This window comes from Cryptomeria japonica, chromosome 10, assembly GCF_030272615.1.
Source record: "Cryptomeria japonica chromosome 10, Sugi_1.0, whole genome shotgun sequence".
Classification (NCBI taxonomy): domain Eukaryota; kingdom Viridiplantae; phylum Streptophyta; class Pinopsida; order Cupressales; family Cupressaceae; genus Cryptomeria; species Cryptomeria japonica.
The window spans coordinates 263,490,368-263,510,597 of NC_081414.1; the positions used below are offsets into that span (position 1 = coordinate 263,490,368).

At 34.3% G+C, this 20,230-nt stretch overlaps 2 protein-coding genes and 1 long non-coding RNA gene across 4 annotated transcripts; 2 read left to right on the top strand and 1 right to left on the bottom strand.

Moving 5' to 3' along the window:
* The first annotated feature begins 811 nt into the window (after positions 1–811).
* Positions 812–1,850, top strand: LOC131059817 (early nodulin-93). 2 transcript variants are annotated; one of them, XM_057992845.2, is made up of 4 exons: positions 812–1,021; positions 1,165–1,226; positions 1,413–1,488; positions 1,577–1,850. In XM_057992845.2, exons 1-4 carry the CDS (start codon positions 907–909, stop codon positions 1,678–1,680), a joined length of 357 nt encoding a protein of 118 aa, XP_057848828.2. In that variant the 5' UTR covers positions 812–906; the 3' UTR covers positions 1,681–1,850. The 2 variants fall into 2 exon arrangements, with proteins under 2 accessions (XP_057848828.2, XP_057848829.2); XM_057992846.2 differs by having other exon boundaries at positions 1,165–1,223.
* A 10,985-nt stretch (positions 1,851–12,835) lies between these two features.
* On the bottom strand, positions 12,836–15,482 carry LOC131027650 (uncharacterized). The gene is made up of 3 exons (XR_009359191.1): positions 15,058–15,482; positions 14,824–14,928; positions 12,836–13,260 (listed from the first exon to the last, which is right to left on the bottom strand). It is a non-coding gene; the product is annotated as an uncharacterized LOC131027650 (long non-coding RNA).
* Positions 15,483–15,817: 335 nt separating this feature from the next.
* Positions 15,818–16,994, top strand: LOC131059816 (early nodulin-93). Its single transcript, XM_057992844.2, has 4 exons — positions 15,818–16,149; positions 16,295–16,356; positions 16,544–16,619; positions 16,708–16,994. The coding sequence occupies exons 1-4, from the start codon at positions 16,029–16,031 to the stop codon at positions 16,809–16,811; spliced, it is 363 nt and encodes a 120-aa protein (XP_057848827.2). The 5' UTR covers positions 15,818–16,028; the 3' UTR covers positions 16,812–16,994.
* Positions 16,995–20,230: the final 3,236 nt, after the last annotated feature.

Below are 20,230 nucleotides of genomic sequence, written 5' to 3' on the forward strand. Positions count from 1 at the left end.
TATAATAATCATTTCAACTGAACAAAACTAAAATTATAATAACAAATTCCTAATAAAGTTAAAAAAGAGAGAGAATCTTATTTGACTAATTAATATCAGGTTAGTTGATGATCATATAGAACAAATATAAAATGCATCCTGTAACGGGTAAAACCACGGATGGGAAAAATTTAGTCGATATAAAATAAAATTTAGACAATTAAAATGCTCTGCCTAATTGCCTCCACATGCCCTGCCCAACTTATATCAATTTTTTAAAGCCACGATAAAAGAAAGCCCTTACTGGTAAGTGGGAAGCATTAAGAAGTCGTAAAATAAATTTAAATCCGTGCAAAATGCTCCCCAACAACCAATCCTAAAATGGGAAGTGTACAGTGTTTTGACAGTAAATATGACGCTTACACCGAAACCAGGGATGAATATATAATACACCTTTCCTGTGCGAAGGCGGAGGCCGTCAATACCCACCTCGCCGCCGGTTTCTAAAAAGAAGCAAATACCGGCTTGTTTTTCGTGAAGCGACTGTATTAGTAGCATGGAGTCCATTTCTGCAAACTTCCAATTTCCAAACGTGTAAGCTGCAGATTGAATCCAGAAGCTCGGAGTGTATGTACACCGTCCCGTACAATATTCTTCACACAAAATTTGCGAAACTTTAGGAGAGTCTTTAGGTAGGTGGCAACAAATCAGATTCACCCACAATACTGAATGCATGAGAGGCTTTGTTTCTGCGGCGCACCCCGGTTTATCCAGAAATCCCCTCTTCCACTTACCTACTCCTGCAATCTGCTTCTATTTATACATCATTACTCTATTATCCCTGCACCATAGCGCGTCTAAGCTGTAAGCGTAGTAATTTCAGTAGAAGATAAGAGAATACCAAGCATAATATCCTCATTTTCAATCATGGGTACTGCACGAGAGTGGTGGGCAGTGAGGAGGCAGGACATGAGCATGGCTCCTCTCAACACCAACACCTCCAATACCATTGCTCAACACAGAGCAAAGCAATACTCACACGGTAATCACACCACTCATTTTTATGTTCTCCAATTCCATTCATTACCTTCTTAGATCTGTTGTGTGTTCAGAGTTTCTGTTTGAAAAGCAGTATGAGGCCTGATGTTAACTAACAGACTAGATTGCATATGTATTTGAATACAGAAGGGGTGAAAGCAGGGGTGAAGGCAGCCACAATTGCATTTATAGCATCGGCAATCCCTGTGGTCAGTAATGACTTTTACTCTTCTACATGCCTTGTCCTAAATATTAGTATTGCCTACTCATTATATGTAATGTAATTGATATGAATTTACAAAAACAGTTCAATCTCATTAGCGTTGCTTACTTTTGTTTATGCTTGAATTTGTTTGATATACAATGTAATTGATATGAAATTATTATGATAATAGTTGATGGGAGCACGGGCCATTCCTTGGGCGAGGGCGAACCTGAACTATGCAGCTCAGGCACATATCATCTCTTTAGGTATATTACTCTCTTTCCTTTTCTTTCTTATTGGGCATGGAATTTGAGTTCACCTGAATAATATGTGTGCATGTTTATATGATTGCAGTAAGTGGAGCAGCTTTTTTCGTTGTAGCAGACAAGACCATTTTGGCGTCCGCACGGAAAAACTCTTTTGAAAAACTTGCAATTCACGTCGAATTTCCCCTGTAAATGATAAGATAAATTGGGGATATGTGTATGCAGAAGTAGAAAAGTGAGACTGGAAGAATGGCTGGATATATGTTGTTTTAGAATTGTAATCCGAAAGAGGATGTAAATGAAACTTCTCACCATTTATGAGATGGAATGAAATCATGAATCCAAGTAGTTTTTATACAATATCTACCCCTGGCACCCACCGTCATACACTTATCCCCATGTATTCAACAAGAACTACTAAACCTATTGTTAATGTGACCTATATAAATTATGTTATCATACTATTTAAATATTATGTGTTACCTAAACTACCAACATTTGGAAAATCCCACCTCCACGAGAACATGCCCAATTTTGAATGCTAATGTAGTCATCACGTCAGCCAAAGAAAAAATGTTATAGATAGTCAAGAACAAAATAGTAATACCACCTAGAGAGAATCCAAATAAAATGAAGAAAGGTAGGAAAACATTATTGTACAGACTTGCGAGTTTCTATGATGTGATGATCAGTTGACCAAACGAACAATAATTAGGAAATAATTCATTGAAAATGTTGTTGACAACATACAACTACAGAGGAAATCCATAAGAAATGATATAATAAAATACACGTGTAGATATCGTTTTGGTATGTTTATTTCAAGGAGCACTATTCAACGCTAACAAAGTGAAAGACAAATGTAAGGCAAATGTAAGGGTGAAATCTGGAGCACTATTCAACGCTAACAAAGTGAAAGACAAATGTAAGGGTGAAATCTGGAACAATGTTCTTCTGTTAGTTTTGATTTAGAATTTGTTGTTTATGTTTTATTTTATTTTTATGTTGAGATGTATTCAGCAATAATAGTCTTATGTGTATAAAACTTAAAACATAATTTTATACATGTAATTATAAAATTAATTTCACATCTAGAATTTGCCTCCCAAAAAAAAAGGTAGACTTCTTCTAAAGGTGCTAAAACCAAAAACAAAAATTGATTTGAATTCATGTTGGGTGTCCTTCATTAACGCCTTGACTTGGCTGTTCTACTAAATAGAAGTATTTTGGATCTAAGAGAATGAGCAATTGTCATGTGTCCTTCCAATCAATATGACATTTTGACACTTGTTTATCGAAGGTTGTCAATTTGTCAGAGTAGTTATCTAAAAGCCAGTAAGCCATTTGTATATTTGCATTGATCAATACAACAAATTTTTTTTTAAATTGTTCTCAACTGTTGGAACGCTCATATAACCTTTAAGCACATATTATAAAGAAAAAATTTAACATCCTATGAGAATTAACATGCTCATATCAATTGCCTTCACATGCGCTCACCCATTTCGATGTATTCCATAAATATAATTCCTACAAAGTGTTCCCCAACAACCAACCATCATAAAGTAATGTGAAGCATTCAACAGTAAATATTATGCTTGAACGAAAACCATGGATGAATACAAAACAACTTACCAAGGTGGAGGTGGAGGTCGTCAATACCTACCTCGAGGAAAATAGTTTTGTTCGATGAAAGTGATCTTGGAGATCATACCCATATGTTGACCTAACAGTTACAAGCATATATATATGATATTATCAAACTACAAATTATATCTTAATTTTATTTTTCAAATTTCTCTTCTTTGTCACTTTCGATAATATTCTTCATGGTGAAGGTTTAGTTTCTTCTTAGTAATGGTGTGACTTCTATGAAAAATTTGAAGAGTTTTATCTTCCACTTATTGATGTTTGCATTGATCATCATTAAATTCAGTATTACAAATTGTGACAAATGGGATCTATTGAATATATGGGATTATATTATTAAGAAATATTTGGCTCCAAGATGAAAACCAAGCCCTATAATAGCATCATTTGGGATGGTTCCAATCCCTTGATGCCAAATCAAGAACTCAAAACCACCCTAATCACCTTCTTCAACTCATATACTTCTACGAAGACAACTACAATCATTGAAGAAATGTTTGTTTTTAACTCTATTCTTGTGTTCAGTGGAGAGGAATAGCTCACCCAATATTACTTTGACTACATGTATTATAATTATTGCATTAAGCTTGAGTTATTTTCTCAACCAAGGATCAATTATTTCACTCAAAAAGTTTATATGTTGTTTCTTGACTTATTAGTCTTACTATAGTATTCTTAATCTCATAGAGGTAATGTTGGCATGAATAAAAATCAAGTCATACATTTTAAACCCCACCATGAAATTTATTTGCAATGCTACCCACGATGTAGCATGTGTCAAATCCTAGTCCATTGAAGGGCATCCTTCATTCCACATGTCCAGTCACTAGATTTTCTATTATTGTCGTAAGAGGTTTGTTTTCTAAATAATATAGGAATATCATTAAACAAATTGGGGTTCATATTCTTCCACAATAAAGATGTAATGTCCACTATTGGGACTTAACCTAATCTGCCCAGATTCTTGTATTAAGATTTGAATAATGCTTGGAAATGAAAAATTTTATCTTAGCATTCTGATGTAGGGCATGCAACTAGGTTAGTATTACAAAATAAATAAACACATAATACCAATATTGTACAAATATAATTCAGATTTATTATTGTAACATCCTAGATGTACATATGGGAATTCCCTTTACAATTCTATCCAACCAACTCATCATCATTAGAGAGCACTAGTTGGTATACCACTTGGCTCATTTTATTTCTCATAGACTAGTTAAAGGTATTTATTTACCTAAATATTCAAGTTGATTGGTGAATGGGCATTTTGTATATGATTACTCTCTCACGAGATCTTGGAAGAATAAAATAGCATAAATAAGGTTCTATACTTTTTGGAATTGTTTTGCAAGGCCTCAAGCTTTGTCATTCAATGGAAAAAGATACATTTCTATTATTAATCCTTTGTAAGTCTTATTGGCTTAATTACCTTAAATGGAAGTGGATTGATCATGATGAATTTTGTATGTTCTTAGGCATACCTCTTACCTTTCATTAAGTCATCAAACACCTAATTAGTAATGACATAGTGTGATGGTTAAATTGTTTTGTTGTGATTCTTACCACCAAGGTTCAAACCACTCTTGGGGTGCTATTGCTAAGTATTCATGATGGAGATGAGGTCCTCATATGTGGCCTCGTCAATTTTTAGCTCCTATCAAAATCATTTACCTTTTTTTTTGAATCACCAAATACCTATTTCTAGTAGGAAAATTCAAGAAATGCTTTAGGATTCTTATGACCACTGATGTCTACTAATTAATATTTTTATTTGAAATTATAGATGCTTATTCATGATTTTCTTTGACCTTCTCTAGATAATCACCAAGGTTTTCATTGCGTGGATTAAGAGTTTTCTTGTCTTCTTCATGAGTCATGAGGACAGAAATTGCTCCATGCTCAATGACAAGGCTTGGCCCTATGCACTAAGTGGATAATTCCTACTACCAAGGGTAATTGGATGATTTTAGTTGATCTTCTCTAGATAATAACCAAGGGTTCCATTGGCCAACTTAAGACTTTTGTTGTTCCTCATGAACTAGGAGGATTACAGTTATTGTATACTCGACACCAATATATGGCTCTATGCACCAAGCAGATCATTCCTACTATCACAGATAATGAAGCTTGAAACAATTTAGTGCAACACTAGATTTCCGCTAGTCATCTAGTTGGGCAACTAGCTTGGAAGGAGATTGTACTTCATACCCTTCTAGTTATGAAATATGTTGCTTAGATTTAGAGGACCTTTTGGATAAATAGTATTTGGCAAGCTTGGGAAGCTATGAAGCCTTAGATTCTTTGGAATAATTCTATTTTTTTAATTATTCTTTTCATGAACCAACAAAACCATTGGTGGTCTACTTTTTAGTGTCGAAAACACCCTCTTGCAAGGAATGGACTTGAGTTCAAGCTCTAATATTTTTCAATAAAGGGTCCAAAATACTCCTGGATATTTTTTTCAAAACTACTAAGAATCCCTTATCTTGAAATGAAATGAATGCTCAATTACATAGTTTTCAAAATAGAAGTGAGAAAACCTTTAGCATAATTATAGAAGCCAAATCTTGACTAATATAATTCACAATATTGGAATTAGATCTTGTGAACCTTGGTGGAAAGGCTAGTAGTGATATCTAGACATTACATTCAAAATTATAAACCTTCTCAAAGGCATTATTTGGTTTCCCCTCATTTTTCTATGGTTCCTAGCACCTTATATCAATGGACACATTTATAGCCACCCTTGTCAATCTAGTAACACATGTTTGACACCATTTGGGTGACAATTCTAGAGCCTAAATTGGCTCGCTTTACCTGTTATCTACTTTTTTAAGGTCTCCCTATTGGTTCCAAATTGTCCCATGTAAGTGTTCCTATTCCCCAATGATCTTATCATTAGCATCACAAATCTCTCAAACAACCCTTATGGTTCGATCCCAAAAATTAGGATGTTTGGTCTTGGATTCATGAGTTCTTCAAGTCATTCAAATTAGAGCCATTTTTTTGGCCTATGTTATTATTAGGAGATTGGCCTAAAATCTCAAATAAATTCCTTCAAATCTAGCATGCTTTCAAGCTGAAAATTCCCTTTAGCATATGGAAAGAGATAAATTGTACTACTTTTTTGGGATTTTTTTATTGATCAACATTTTTTAATCTATACTTGAGGTGGCCCACTTACAAGTAATCCTAGATTATTGGGGCCATGCCCCATGTACTGTGGTAAAGGTTCCCTCAACTCCCTCCTCTTTTTTGAGTAAATCTCCTCCTCATGGTTGTTGGCATGGTTGTAGCTAGTCTATTCATGTTGATCAGGAGACTTATTTGTAGGGCTATCCTCCTCTTGTGAGAAGAGAGCATGCTCAACAAGACTAGTTCACAACTTGGAAACAAGTGCTCTATCTCATTTACTGCTTATTGGTGGAGGTTCTTCAGGTTGGCTAAATACTAACAAATTTTCTCAGCTACTTTTGCTAGCTCTCCTACATGGGTGGTCAATGAAGGAAAATAATAAGAAAATAATGATAATAATCATGGATGACACCCTCATATGATTACCCCAAACCCCATTTATGTATGAGATAAATTGGATGATTAGGATCCCCCTTCTCCTCCATTTGCTCTTGCTCTAGTCATCTAACAATTTTGTTTAGGTTTTATGTTATCTCACTCCAAACTTAAGCCTCACTTGAACATTAAAGGTATGACTTTTTCCACCACCTTTTAAAAGTGAATATGTGTAATATTAGTTTATTATTAATAATTAAGACACATTATTCAAAGCAAAAATTCTTAAAAAAATTAATATATACCATGAATAACCAACTAAAACCATAATAATAAATTCCTAATAAGCTCCAAAAAAAAAGGATTACTATCCATCAAAACATATAACCTTTCAAACACATACTAAAAAGAAAAAGTTTAAACAATTAAAATGTTATTGCCTCCACATGCTTTGTCAAACTTAGATCAATTTTTAAAAGCCACAATAAAGAAATGCCCTACTGGTAAGTGGGAACCATTATGAAGTCATATAATAACAAGAGCTGCAAGTAGCGAAGTTCCTGTCGGGAGTCATTGCTTGTTGCTTGTGTTTGTTGTTCTAGATTTGTAATTTTGAACCTGGTTGCTTTGTAGTTTACCTTTTTAATGGAAATTTCTGCACAATTTGAGAAGTTGTAGTCTAATACTTGAAATATAAACAATTTCTTATAGCTTTGAGTTTGCAATAAAGTAAAGTCATGAAATTAAAGAACAAAACAAAGCAAGAAATAAACACAAAAATAAAAGCATAAAACAACTTCTCATAGCTTTGATTTCACAACAAAGTAAAGTCACAAAATTAAGCAACAAAATGAAGCAAGATATGATTGATTGCATGTCTTGACAAAACAGTACTGAGCATTGTTTGTCAGTTGACTATGTACAAAACTAGTATAGTGGTAGTGAACCGTTTAATTTCATTTGCATGTTCTGACTCAATTTCTTTGTAGACTTTTATTTCTGTCCTAAGCTTCTCTATAGGCTTTGTGACTGTTTTCATCTTCTGCAAGCTTTGTGATTGTTTTCATCTTTTGCAAGCTTTGTGATTGTTTTCATCTTCTACAAGCTTTGTGATTGTTTTCATCTTCTGCATTCAAAGACCCGCATAGTGAATTATTTGGTAGTTAGCTTAATAGACAACAAGACAATTAACAATGATAAGCATGATAGGGAAAATATCTTTGATTACAGTTTGGTTACAAACCTGGTAATATAAGAAAACAAGATTACTAAAAGCATGTTGGAGAGAAATGACTGTAGACAAGGAAAAAACACTTTATCAATTGTAAACTTGCTTACTACTACCGCGGCTCTCTTAATGACGATTGTTGTAGTCACATCCACCATTGCTTGCAGGATTCATTGCATAAATGTTGTTTTTCAATATTTGCAATGTAGAAGTTGCATATTGTTTATGTATATTGTTTTTGGGAGAATATTTTGTCACGGTGAATTGGTTTTGCAAATGGCTTGCAAAGCCATTCACAAAACCAATGCAATATAATGCACAAATTAGAGGGTGCAGAGCCGACAGAACAGTGGTCTTGAGGTGCTCATTTCTGGGGATTATTATCTATGTATCATGCAGAAATGAACTGTCAGTGATTGGATTTTTTTCGCATGCAGGGGAGAGGTGGATGATCTTGGTATAGACACAAATAATCAATTGTTTGGACAATTGGCAATTAGATTAGTTGCATCAAGGCACATTCATTTGGGTCATTTTCATGGAACAAAATTTTGTGCCTGGTGCAAGGAGGGGAAGCAACTTATAGAACAAGCAGATCATATTTAAATTCTCACTATCAAAAATGCAAATTCTCACTGTCAAAAATGTTTTCTAGGAATGTTTTCTAGCGACTGTCTTCTAATTGTTATGGCACCTCTTATCAACATTCCAATATGTTATTGTGCACTTGAGTTTGTCACTCGTGATAAAGAGGTTCATTTGTTTTATCGTCTTCATATTTCATGACTTCAGTATGTGCTTGAACTATAGAGATTTCACATGAATATTTAAACAGCATGTCATGGAATTTGATGATATTAGACTGTCACATCTATATGAGTCTTGTTTAACTAATTTAATCTTTATGCTACATATGGATACCAGTTGTTGAACTTTCCCAGAAACTTAACAACCTGTGACCAACTGGGGATGCCAGATTTTTGTTTGTCAGTATCCCATGTGCTTTTCTATGGTGGTAAGTTTGGTGGCCATTGTAAGACCGATTAAGTGGGTGATATCTTAGAGTTGATCGATTTTTAATTTAATGGTTTGTGTTACTCCAAAAACAAAATGACCTGTACTTGTTGCCTAACACTCATTATAAGGAAAATAATGTTGCGTTGCTCAACACGTCCCTTACGGGTGGGGGTGATACAATTGCAAATTTTGTATGCAATTGTACTCATCCCAAACAATATTTCTTGAACTTAATTCTTAGTTTGTTTCTTCATGAGATTCTGAAGTGAGTTAGGGTTCCATATCTTTATTGATTAGTACTAGATGGTACTAGAGGATTAGGCTTATTAACAGACATAAATAGTATCAGCAGCAATAGTTTTTTATTCTGATTTAATTGCTATAAGAAATTTAGTCATTTAATTAAAAACACAATGAATTTCAATCATTTTATAAAAACAACACAAGGTTAAACCACATACAATCTAGACTAGAAAGGCTCATGAATAGACATAAATAGTATCAGCAGCAATAGTTTTTTATTCTGATTTAACTGCTATAAGAAATTTAGTCATTTTATTAAAAACACAATGAATTTCAATCATTTTATAAAAATAGCACAAGGTTAAACCACAAACAATCTAGACTAGACAATGTGCATTTTAACACAGAGAAAATTTCTAACAAATGAGAGGAATGAGTAGATAATAGAATTAATTCTAAAGGTTTTGGCAGTACCTTGACAAAAAAGTATTTGGTTGGGCAAAATGTTCTTTCATATGACAATCTGATTTCATAGGCATTGCAGTTTTTGCACAACAATTTAGTTAGACACGGAAGATTATTCTCAAGCCATGTTATTTTACAAATAATGATATTAAAAAAGGTGGGTTTGATAGTTTTTTTTCATTGTCGTCCTTAGCAATGTGAATAATAGAATTGTTCATTGCAATTGTGAATGTTGCATCCATTTAGAATTTGCGCATAAGGAAAACAACTATTGACATGTCTGTCTTGTAATTTTCAAATGGGATTTTGGCAAGCTGAGGAAAGTGTTCTTGCAATAGTGTGGTGTGTAAGTTACAATCAATGGTACTAGTTGCAGTTTCAATTGTGCATTGCAAGTAAGGTTCGTAGGTGAATGGGGTTGAAGTGGCGCAAGTGAGGCATTGGGTTGAGTTGTTAGTGGCAATGGGAAGTAAATGAACAATGTGGTGGCAGATGGAACAGAGGGGTTGGTAGGGAGGAAGGTGGGCATTTTTGGTCTTGAGGGTTCCAGTGACCTGTGAACAAAAGAACAATGTTAGTGTGGGGTAAAATAAGAATGTTAGTGTGGGATGGAGGAATATGTGTAATTTAGGGCTCGTAGTGTAAGTTGCAGTGTAATATAAATTGCTTAAAATAAGTACCTGAATGTTGGATGAAGCCAGATTTTGCAGAGAAGCTTTGTTGCACTCATTGTTGAGTTCATCCACAAAAGTGGACAGACTTGACTTTAACAGGTGTGTTCCATGGGCGCCATTGCGTACAATGTTCTTGAACAGTAAGAGGGGCGATGTTGTTGTCGGAAGAAGTTGTTGTAGAGTGGCATAGACATCCGAGTGGTTTTTTGGCACTGTGAGTTGGAAGGAAAATAAATATGTTAAATGACATAGTAAAATAATTATACAAAATGGAAAATGGATAATTTAGTTTTTGGAGATGGTGCAAAATATCTTGCAGTGGCTGTGTCAGAGGCGGATTCACCATCTTTAACTAGTAATTGATATTCTATTGGTGCCTCAGTGTAACCAGCGACAAGAACAGCCAATGAACCAATTGAGTAAGTGCTAGGTGAATCGATGAGTTGTGCTATAGTTCTGTTCGGTGTTAGCTTGCATTGTTTGCAGACTTTTCCAATGCATTCAATTGTTGTTTTTGTAGTTAACTGGAGACAAGAATTAGCATCACCTCTTTTGTATTGGCTTTTCTTTTTTATTATGAAGTTTGTTAGGTGAACACTAGCACCAAGCGATAGTTGTGAAAGGAACATATCAATCAACTTGTTGTTGATATTTACTGTTATAGTCATTTGACCATGACTGTCAACCATGTCCACATGCACAATTGGTGCTTTTATTTGGCCTACAGGGTTCTTGTTACAACCTGGGCCATAAGTTACAAGAACATCGCCTTCAAATGCGACAGCAAATTGCATTGTACAGATTTCAATGATGCTTGATACATGCAATGGTTGCAATTTTAATCTGTAATGAAATGTAATGTTTCAGTTTTTATAGTATAAGTAGAAGTGAAAGAAATACTTTAGGAATCTATAACAACAGTTACTTCTTTGGTCGAGGTTTCTCAGTAGAACAACTTTCGCTATCTGGAGGGGCTTCTTGGGCATCAGGAACTGTCTGAATGTTGCTAAGAAAGGAATAAGATAGTTTACTTTCTGATATAATAATAAAGAGAAAAGACGCAAGACAGTGTTGGTGAAAATGTAAAGACAAGAAAAGGGGACAAGAGTGTGTAAAAGCATTACATATTTTCTTGTGATTTTCATTTGTTTGATTGCAATTGATCTTCAGGTGTTGGATTATCCATCTAAGCCTGTGAAATAGCTTTGATTGATAGCTAAATGCTTTAATTTTGTTGGTGGTTGTAGTTGTTGCAGTTGTCAATGCATAAGCCTGTGCAATAGCTTTGGCTAACACCAAAATGCTTTAGTTTCATTGGTGGTTGTAGCTGTTGCAGTTGTTGATGCATATGAATATTTAGATATTTTCAAGTAAAAAAAAACTTATAGCTTTAACAGTGTATACAATGGTGTTATTCTAAGCAAGGAAAATATGATATTGAAGTTAGGAATAAATCTGAATAATAATTACAAAAATCAAAGTCAAAGACAAGAATAAATCTACGAGCAGTAATCTATCAAGTAAGAATTGAATAGACTAGTAATAAAATTACCTTTTGTTAGTTGTTGTGAAATGTTTTAGTAAAAGATTATTGACAAGTAGTTTGTGAGCATTGTGAATGCACATGAATAATTTATACGATGTTGTCAATCTGGGTAAAAATAATGTCATGATCAGTCCAATATGCTTCTAATCTTTGAATTCTAGCCATGTGTGTGTTATTGTTTGTCCATATGTGGTCAATGATTGTTGTTGACAAAGGATGTCTGTGATGGCAATGTAATAATAGTTTGGTAAATTCCATCTTTTAAGGACTACTATATAGTTTGGTAAATAACATTTGTTCAGTATGGATGACAAGATCAAAATTTGCCTAAATATAAACCCATTACGATGCATAAGATGGGCAATTTGATTTATCATATCTATATTTGTATAGACAGAGATCAAATAACCAAATCATACAAACAACATAACATTAAATGCAGGGAAAATGGATTAGAAAACATAAATTCTACAGACATGTAATAAATATGCAAGAGTGTCTACCTGCAGTGCCCCACAATCTCAAATTCACTGTATGACCATCAACAACCACATTTGTACTAAAATTGTCAAATGCCATTAATACACAATTAGTAAATAGTTTGTATAGTGCAAAGAAGAACAAAAATTACCCTTAAAACACAGTATATAAAGTATTTTGGATTTCATTTGAAGATAAACTAAATTTAAATCCTGTTGGTAGTTGTACATGAACACATATACCAAATTAGAGTTTTGTAACTGCTATCTATAAACATGTGTATTCTATAATAAACACATAGAACAACACTCTCCATACTGATTTTTGAAAATATATCCTAATTTTAAAAAATATTCCCATAAACGAATTTAGTGACTCACTTAACCCTCATTATATGAATTGCAACCTATGAGAGAGTTGAAAAAAAACCGAGTTGAAAAAAAACAGAGAATTCCTAGTCTATATTGGAAAAATTCTCAAATATTTCAGTTACAGGCAAAGGATATCTTTTCAAAACACATACATAGAATATATCCTTTGTGTGACTCTATTCAATTGTAAAACTGCAGAAAATGAATGAATTTTGAAGATCAAACTGAACTCCAAATAATTGCATATAAATACATGCGAATACACTAAGATACCCTCATCAAATAATGAAAATAATCATATAAATAGAGCCGAATGACATGAGCGAATCCGAAAAAATAAAAATAAAAATATTTCACTGATAAAATAGAAGAAACTGAGCACCGTGTTAAAAGAGAAAACTTTTTCTTATTTTCAATTGCCCGCGCCTTAAACAGTTGAGCACTTTGACTAGCATCTAGCACGCCTCAATTTTGAATCCTATCTAACTGCAATGCATGGAGTGGGGCTGTTGTGTGTTGCCCAGGTGTTACAGTGGCTTGCCTCATGCATCAAAGCATGCCATACATTGCTGTTCTGTGTCCCTGGTTACCAAAAAACAAAAAAAAGTTGGTGGAATAGGAGGTGCATGTCAATAAGAGAAGCTTAGTTGGTAGATTTTTTTGTTTAAACTTCTGTAAAATGTTCAAAATATTTCATCAAATTTCATAAAAATAAATACATACAAAAACCTAATTAAAATCTATCAGTAAATTGGTCAATAAAGTTTATGCAGCCATTAAAGTTCACACATCTCGATTTCTGTAGTAGGCCAACCAAAAAGAGTGTCAGCTATCTTTCATGCAATATTTATAAGCAGAACTTGCATGCAGAAATCAGTAAGACATCTAATGAGCCTCATCAGAATATAAATAGTGCAAAACTCCTATAGTTGATGAAATACATTACTTAAAATAAGGGTTGTCTGCCTCAAGTATTACATTGGCAAAGTGACTGATATTTTCATCCTAAAAACAAGTTTACCTATACCAGCTTCCAATGAACCTCTTCACTTGAATTAAAGCAGTAGTCCAAACAAAGTCCTTGAAAGGCATTTACTTGATAAACATTGAATGGAGGGAAAAGTGGTTCTAGTCAAGATCTAAGTAGCTTTATGTGATTTCGGAGTATGGCAGAGAGTCATTGATATAGAAAACTATTATTTTTGTTGAGGAAATTAGGTAAACGCTAAGTGCTATGAAGGTAACACGTTCAAATCTATAATGCGCCCACTCCCCTTTTGAGAATGACAGAGAAACACCATATCACAATAAAAAGGATGCCTAGAACAAAACCCAAAATCTCATGAACAACAATTGACTAGAAAAATGGGAAGGGGTGACAAGGATGAAACCCAAAATCTCATGACCAATAATTGATGAAAAATGGCTAGGGGTGACAAGGATGGCCGTCACGAAACATAATATTAAACACACCAAATTTTTTGCCTGAAAAGCCACCTCCGAGTTTTACGTTAAATTACCTAAACACGGGTTGTCCAATGGTGACTTGCTTTACCAAAGCAACCAACCACACACGGTAAGGCTTAAAACCTGACCATTATTATGGAGGTCATTCATTATACTGTTAGAGCATAATGTAGTTTAGATTTTGAGCTTTGGAGACCAACTGTAGGCCTTGCATTTTTAGTTTCTAGAAGCTAAAAATCAGTCCTAAGTGTATCATTGAGCTTCAGAAGATTCTTCTCAGGTGCATTAAATACTACGTTTTGGATGAGAAGTCCAGGCAGCATATTTAGCATCAAGGCTACAAAACCATTTAGAAGGGAGGCCTATTCTTCTGAGACAGATACTTCAGCATCCAGTGATGTAATGGAGAGAATACAAATGATTTTTCGTTTGAGTTAGCATGAAAGCACACACAATGCCACAAAAACTAAAAACTTTCGTACCAAACCCCAGATCTCTATCTGGGTCACTACTACAAGGGGGTTACTACCGCAGTCAGATAGTCAGGAAGTCCAAAACAAGTGATAACCATCTGGAAAATCAACAGAAAACAAAACATAATGCTAACCTGGCTACCATTTTAGTCATTCAGAAAAAAGAATAGAGATATAGTCATCCCACTAAACCTAATGATCTTACCTCTGTGTTATCAGCGAGAAATGACTGAGAAAACCGCAACCTCTGAAATTTAATAATGGCAAAACTAGAACCCTAATCACCACCAGTCTATGCCCCCGTGGCAGTCTGCAAGAAATTAAAGATCAATCAACCCATCACGTTTCATATGAAAGATTGAAATGAAGTTTAGCAGAGCCAACAATGTTAAAACCAATTCATGGTTGTAACTGTCATAGCACACCTGTCATAGCACACCTGTCATAGCAAATGGGAACCCTAATCGGCAACTGTGTAGCGCGAATCCATACTGCCAAATGTTGCCTTCAATCCGTGGATTTTTTTGGGCAGCCATGTTTTAACTAGTTGCGGTCTGCAAACATTTGTTTTGGTGGCCCTTGCAACTTCCTTTGGGCTCGTGCGTTCTCTCTCATTGAGAAACGGGCAGGCCTTTGCACGCCGTAAACAAAGCCAACCATTAAATGCCAAACAATTTTCTTAAAACATTTTTTTTTAAAAATACACAAGTTCACGGATGCGAATACTAGCAAATGCAAAATATTTTGAAAACAATGGTTTTTGATTGGTCCATTGCCACCGCATTAATCACTCGTTAATATAAAAGCCCTCCGCTATAGTCCCTGCCGGCAGGAACCAAAAAATATAAATCCGTGCAAACTGTTCCTCAACAACCAATCCTAAAATGTGAAGTGTAAAGTAAATACTATGCTTACACCAAAACCAGGGATGAATATTTAATACACCTTTCCTGTGGGAATTCGAGGCCGTCAATACCCATCTCGCCACCGGTTTCCCAAAAGAAGAAAATACTGCCTTGTTTTCCGTGCAAGCGACTGTATTAGTAGCACCGAATCGATTCATGCAAATTCCAAACGTGTAAGGTGCAGATTCAATCCAGAGAGCTCGGAGTGCACGTACATCGTCCCGTACAATATTCTTCACACAAAATTTGCTTAATTATAGGAGGCTTTAGGTAGGCAACCACAAATCAGATTCACCCACAATACTGATTGTATGGGAGGTCTAGTTTCTGCGGCGCACCCCGCTTTATCCAAAAACCTCCTCTTCCACTTACCTACTTCTGCAACCTGCTTCTATTTATACCTCATTGCTTCATCATCTCTGCACCTGAGCGCGTTTAGGGTGTGTGTGTAAATTCAGTAGAAGATAAGAGAATATCAAGCATAATATCCTCCTCATTTTCAATCATGGGTATTGCAATGGATGCACGTGAGTGGTGGACGGTTAGGAGGCAGGACATGAGCATGGCTTCCATGCCTTCTCCTCCTCTCAACAGTAATCAACACAGAGCAGAGCAATACTCGCACGGTAATCACACCGCTCATTTTTATCTTCCCCATTTCCACTTATTTCCTGCTCGGATTAGACTTCATATATCTATTGTGAATTAAGATTTACTGATCGAGGCGTGATGTTAACTAATAGAGTAAATTGCATATATATTTGAATACAGATGGGGTGAAAGCGGGGGCAAAGGCAGCCACAATTACATTCATAGCATCTGCAATCCCCGTGGTCAGTAGTGACTTTTACTCTTTTTCATGCCTTGTTCTAAATATTAGTGTTGCGTACTTAATATATGTAATGTAATTTATATGAATCTACAAAAAACAGTTGAATCTCATTAGCATTGCTTACTTGTGGTCATGCTTGAATCTCATTACTAAAGAATGTAATTGATATGAATTTATTATGAAAACAGTTGATGGGAGCACGGGCCATTCCTTGGGCGAGGGCGAATCTCAACTATGCAGCTCAGGCACATATCATCTCTTTAGGTATATTACTCTCTTTCCTTTTCTTTCTTACTGGGCATGGAATTTCAGTTCACCTGAATAATATGTGTGCTTGTTTATATGGATGCAGTAAGTGGAGCAGCTTATTTCGTTGTAGCAGACAAGACCATTTTGGCGTCCGCACGGAAAAACTCCTTTGAAAAACTTGCAAGTCACGTTGAATTTCCCCTGTAAATGATAGGTAAATTGGGGATGTATCTATGCTGAAATAGAGAAATGAGCCTGGACGAATGGCTGGATGTTGTTTAAGAATTGTAGGCTGAAAGATGGATGTAAACGAAAGAAACATTACCACTTTGACTTCTCACAGTTGTGAGATGGAATTAATATAGTTTTTTAAGCATTCTTGTCAAAGAAGTTCATTGATAAAACTGGATTTGTTCCCTAAAATTAATCGTTCCAACTACCAGAGTCGATAACCAAAGTTGCGAAGTCGAGTGTCGTCGGATATTTAATGGTAATGGAGTCATCACGTCAACCAAAGAAAAAGTTAATTGGTGAAGAACAAAACGGTAATACTAGCTGGGGCATCCAAATAAGATAGGTAGGCAAACATTATTGTATAGACTTGCGAGTTTCCATGATGTGACGATCAATTGACCCAAAAACTGAAAAACAAAATTGACCAAACGAACAATCGTTACCTAGAAAATAAGCCATTGAAAATGTTGTTGACGAGACATAAAAATATAGAGGAAATCCACAAGAAACGATATAATAGAATACGAGTGTAGATGTCGTTTTGGTGTATTTATTACAAGGAGCAATATTCAACGTTAAAACAAAGTTGGATCAACTAACGTAGACAAAGAAAGTGAAAAAAAAATGCAATGATGAAATCTGGAATCATTTTCCTTTGTTACCTAGTTTTGATTTAGAATTTGTTGTTTATGTTTTATTTTATTTTTATATTGAGAGGTATTATTTTAGGCCATATTGAATGTTCAAGGGTAGGTTAGGGTGGTGGGTCCCGACGCTCTCTATCTATGGCATCTCATCAAAAAAATTGCGGTATTTGTCAAAAAAAAAATTTTAAATGGTGGTATTTTCTTAGAGATCTGATAGTTGGGGATGAGTAAGGTTATATTACTTATTTTAGTTTATTTTATTTTACTCTAGCATGCTTCCAATGGATTAATTAATTAATTAATGACTTATTTTAATAGATCAATCTAGGGAGGGCCACATGTCCCATCTAATAGTTTAGGGTTGGGTATAAGACTTGATGTAATTTTTGTATATATAAAACTCAACATAATTTTCTTGTTAGGTGAACTCAAAACATAATTTTATATATGTAAATGTAAAAAATAATAATCAAACAATAAATTAGTATATAATATATATTATTTAACAAAATAATAGACAACAGTTCTTTTAATGACTTATTTTAATAGATCAATCTAGGGAGGGCCACATGTCCCATCTAATAGTTTAGGGTTGGGTATAAGACTTGATGTAATTTTTGTATATATAAAACTCAACATAATTTTCTTGTTAGGTGAACTCAAAACATAATTTTATATATGTAAATGTAAAAAATAATAATCAAACAATAAATTAGTATATAATATATATTATTTAACAAAATAATAGACAATAGTTCTTTTAAAAATAAAAATAAAACTTACACAAAAGTAATATAGTTATTTAAAATAACTTTTCATTTATAAATAAAATAAAATAACTTTTAAATAATGATTGAAATATATGTGTTTGTACAAATAATTATAATGAAAAATAAAATAGCTCCAAAAAAGCCTTTCATGGCACAACATGATCATCAAATTGTAACATTATTTTTCTAGTCACGAGGTTCGGAAATTGTAACATTGTTGCTCTAGTCACAAGGTTCAAATCCCTGGTAATCTATTGTGATTATGAACATTGTAGCCTTATTTCAATCCATTGCACTTATGGGTTTCAATTTTCATGTTAATTTTTTTGACAATCATACCTATGACTTCGCCCTTTGAACCTTTGTTAGGTTGGTGTGCTCACAAGCTTTGTGCCCCTATTGGCTACTAAGCTCACAAGTTTGAAATATTTATGTTGATCATGTTGTGCTTTCATGTGAGGGATGAAGTCCCCCATTTTTGGCCTCACCTAGCTCAAACCAAACTAAAAACTATAATTTTACAAATAAAAAAAATAGCTCCAAAAAATATGTCTCAAGGATTTCTAAATAGATTCATTTAAGATATCTATATTAATTTACATCTACTTATATATTTTTTTTCTTTCATTTGGTTTTAGTCGGTTATAATTTATCCATATGTCTACATATTTGTCATTCATTTATCATCTTTTAGTTTACACTTGCATCCACTTCATATCTAAAAACTAACACTTTTCTAATTTAGGTCAATTCCAAGTACCTCAAAATTGACCCTAAATTTTAAAACCTCAAATCTCTAGATTATTGTCCTCTCATATGCAAGTTATTGTTAACTATGTGTCACATATTTATGTGACTTGATGATATGCTTTGCCATTTAAAGACATCATTTTTCCAATTAATTTAAACAAGGAGCACTCACTTTAATAATATTTAGGTTTTGAGCTTAAAAAGATCACATCTACACAAAAATCACATGCATCATCTACAAAATCATGTCTATTGTCTTTAATCTTCCACTCAAAATTGTAAAGCTAGCTTGACTAAGGTATTATACTAGGAAAAGTTGACCTTATTAATAGGCTAGCAATCTCCCATATAGTTTTAATTAACACCAACTTGATAGATTTTTTCTTTTTTTTTGATCGGTAAGAGGCCGGGGCCAAGAATTTTATTAATCATTTTTGAAATTATACAATACTCCACTCGTGCGGTTGCCGATAGGAAAGAGTGGAGGCAAGAAAACCTCCGGCCTTGCCCGGGACCATAGTCCAGCAAATCATTTATAATAGTTTCAGATTTAATACATCATCACCTCCGGCCAGGGTGATCAAGTGGGAGGGTGTTTTTATTTTTCCCTTCCCTTACAAGCCCAAAAGTATTGTTTTCAATAATCATTTAATCATTTTCCTCAACTTCCAGCGGTTTGGCTCTGAAGTTGTTCTTTGGTTATTTATAGTCTCTCCTTAATTGCCCGAGATAAACATGTTTGGCCTGCATTGTTAGTTTCTCAAACACTTGGTAGATTTGTTAGTGTCATCCAAACATTTATATCATTTGAAAATTCATCTGTAAAGTTGGACACTTACCACCATACAATTTCCTGTAAAAACCTATCCTTTCAAATCATGAAATAAAGAAGTTTAAGAAACAGAATTGAGATTCCGATTACGATTAGGCTGGAACAAGATTGACCAGTGACCCAACCATCCAAATAATCTCTAGTTTACCAACTCTTGTTTATGCTCCTAGATGTTGTCCTTAATAAAGGATAAGATCCAGGCTACAACAACAAGAGTAGGTAAAGAAGATTCAGTCATATCGACCTTCCCTTCCCTGTAGATTTATAGCAAAGAAGATGACGGAATAAATGGATATTCAAATTTTGCATGTTAGCCACATATAATCCACCGTCTTAAGCTATGACAAGGGGATGTCAAAATATAGAGAACTTCAGCAGGTGGCATTTGTGTGC

Bases quoted from the DNA above. Each gene is read 5' to 3' on its own strand.
- LOC131059817 (XM_057992845.2), top strand. From the start codon at position 907: ATGGGTACTGCACGAGAGTGGTGGGCAGTGAGGAGGCAGGACATGAGC. The intron at 1,022-1,164 runs GTAATCACACCA...ATTTGAATACAG, and splicing joins AGCAAAGCAATACTCACACG to AAGGGGTGAAAGCAGGGGTG. The intron at 1,227-1,412 runs GTCAGTAATGAC...TTATGATAATAG, and splicing joins TAGCATCGGCAATCCCTGTG to TTGATGGGAGCACGGGCCAT.
- LOC131059816 (XM_057992844.2), top strand. From the start codon at position 16,029: ATGGGTATTGCAATGGATGCACGTGAGTGGTGGACGGTTAGGAGGCAG. The intron at 16,357-16,543 runs GTCAGTAGTGAC...TTATGAAAACAG, and splicing joins TAGCATCTGCAATCCCCGTG to TTGATGGGAGCACGGGCCAT. The intron at 16,620-16,707 runs GTATATTACTCT...ATATGGATGCAG, and splicing joins GGCACATATCATCTCTTTAG to TAAGTGGAGCAGCTTATTTC.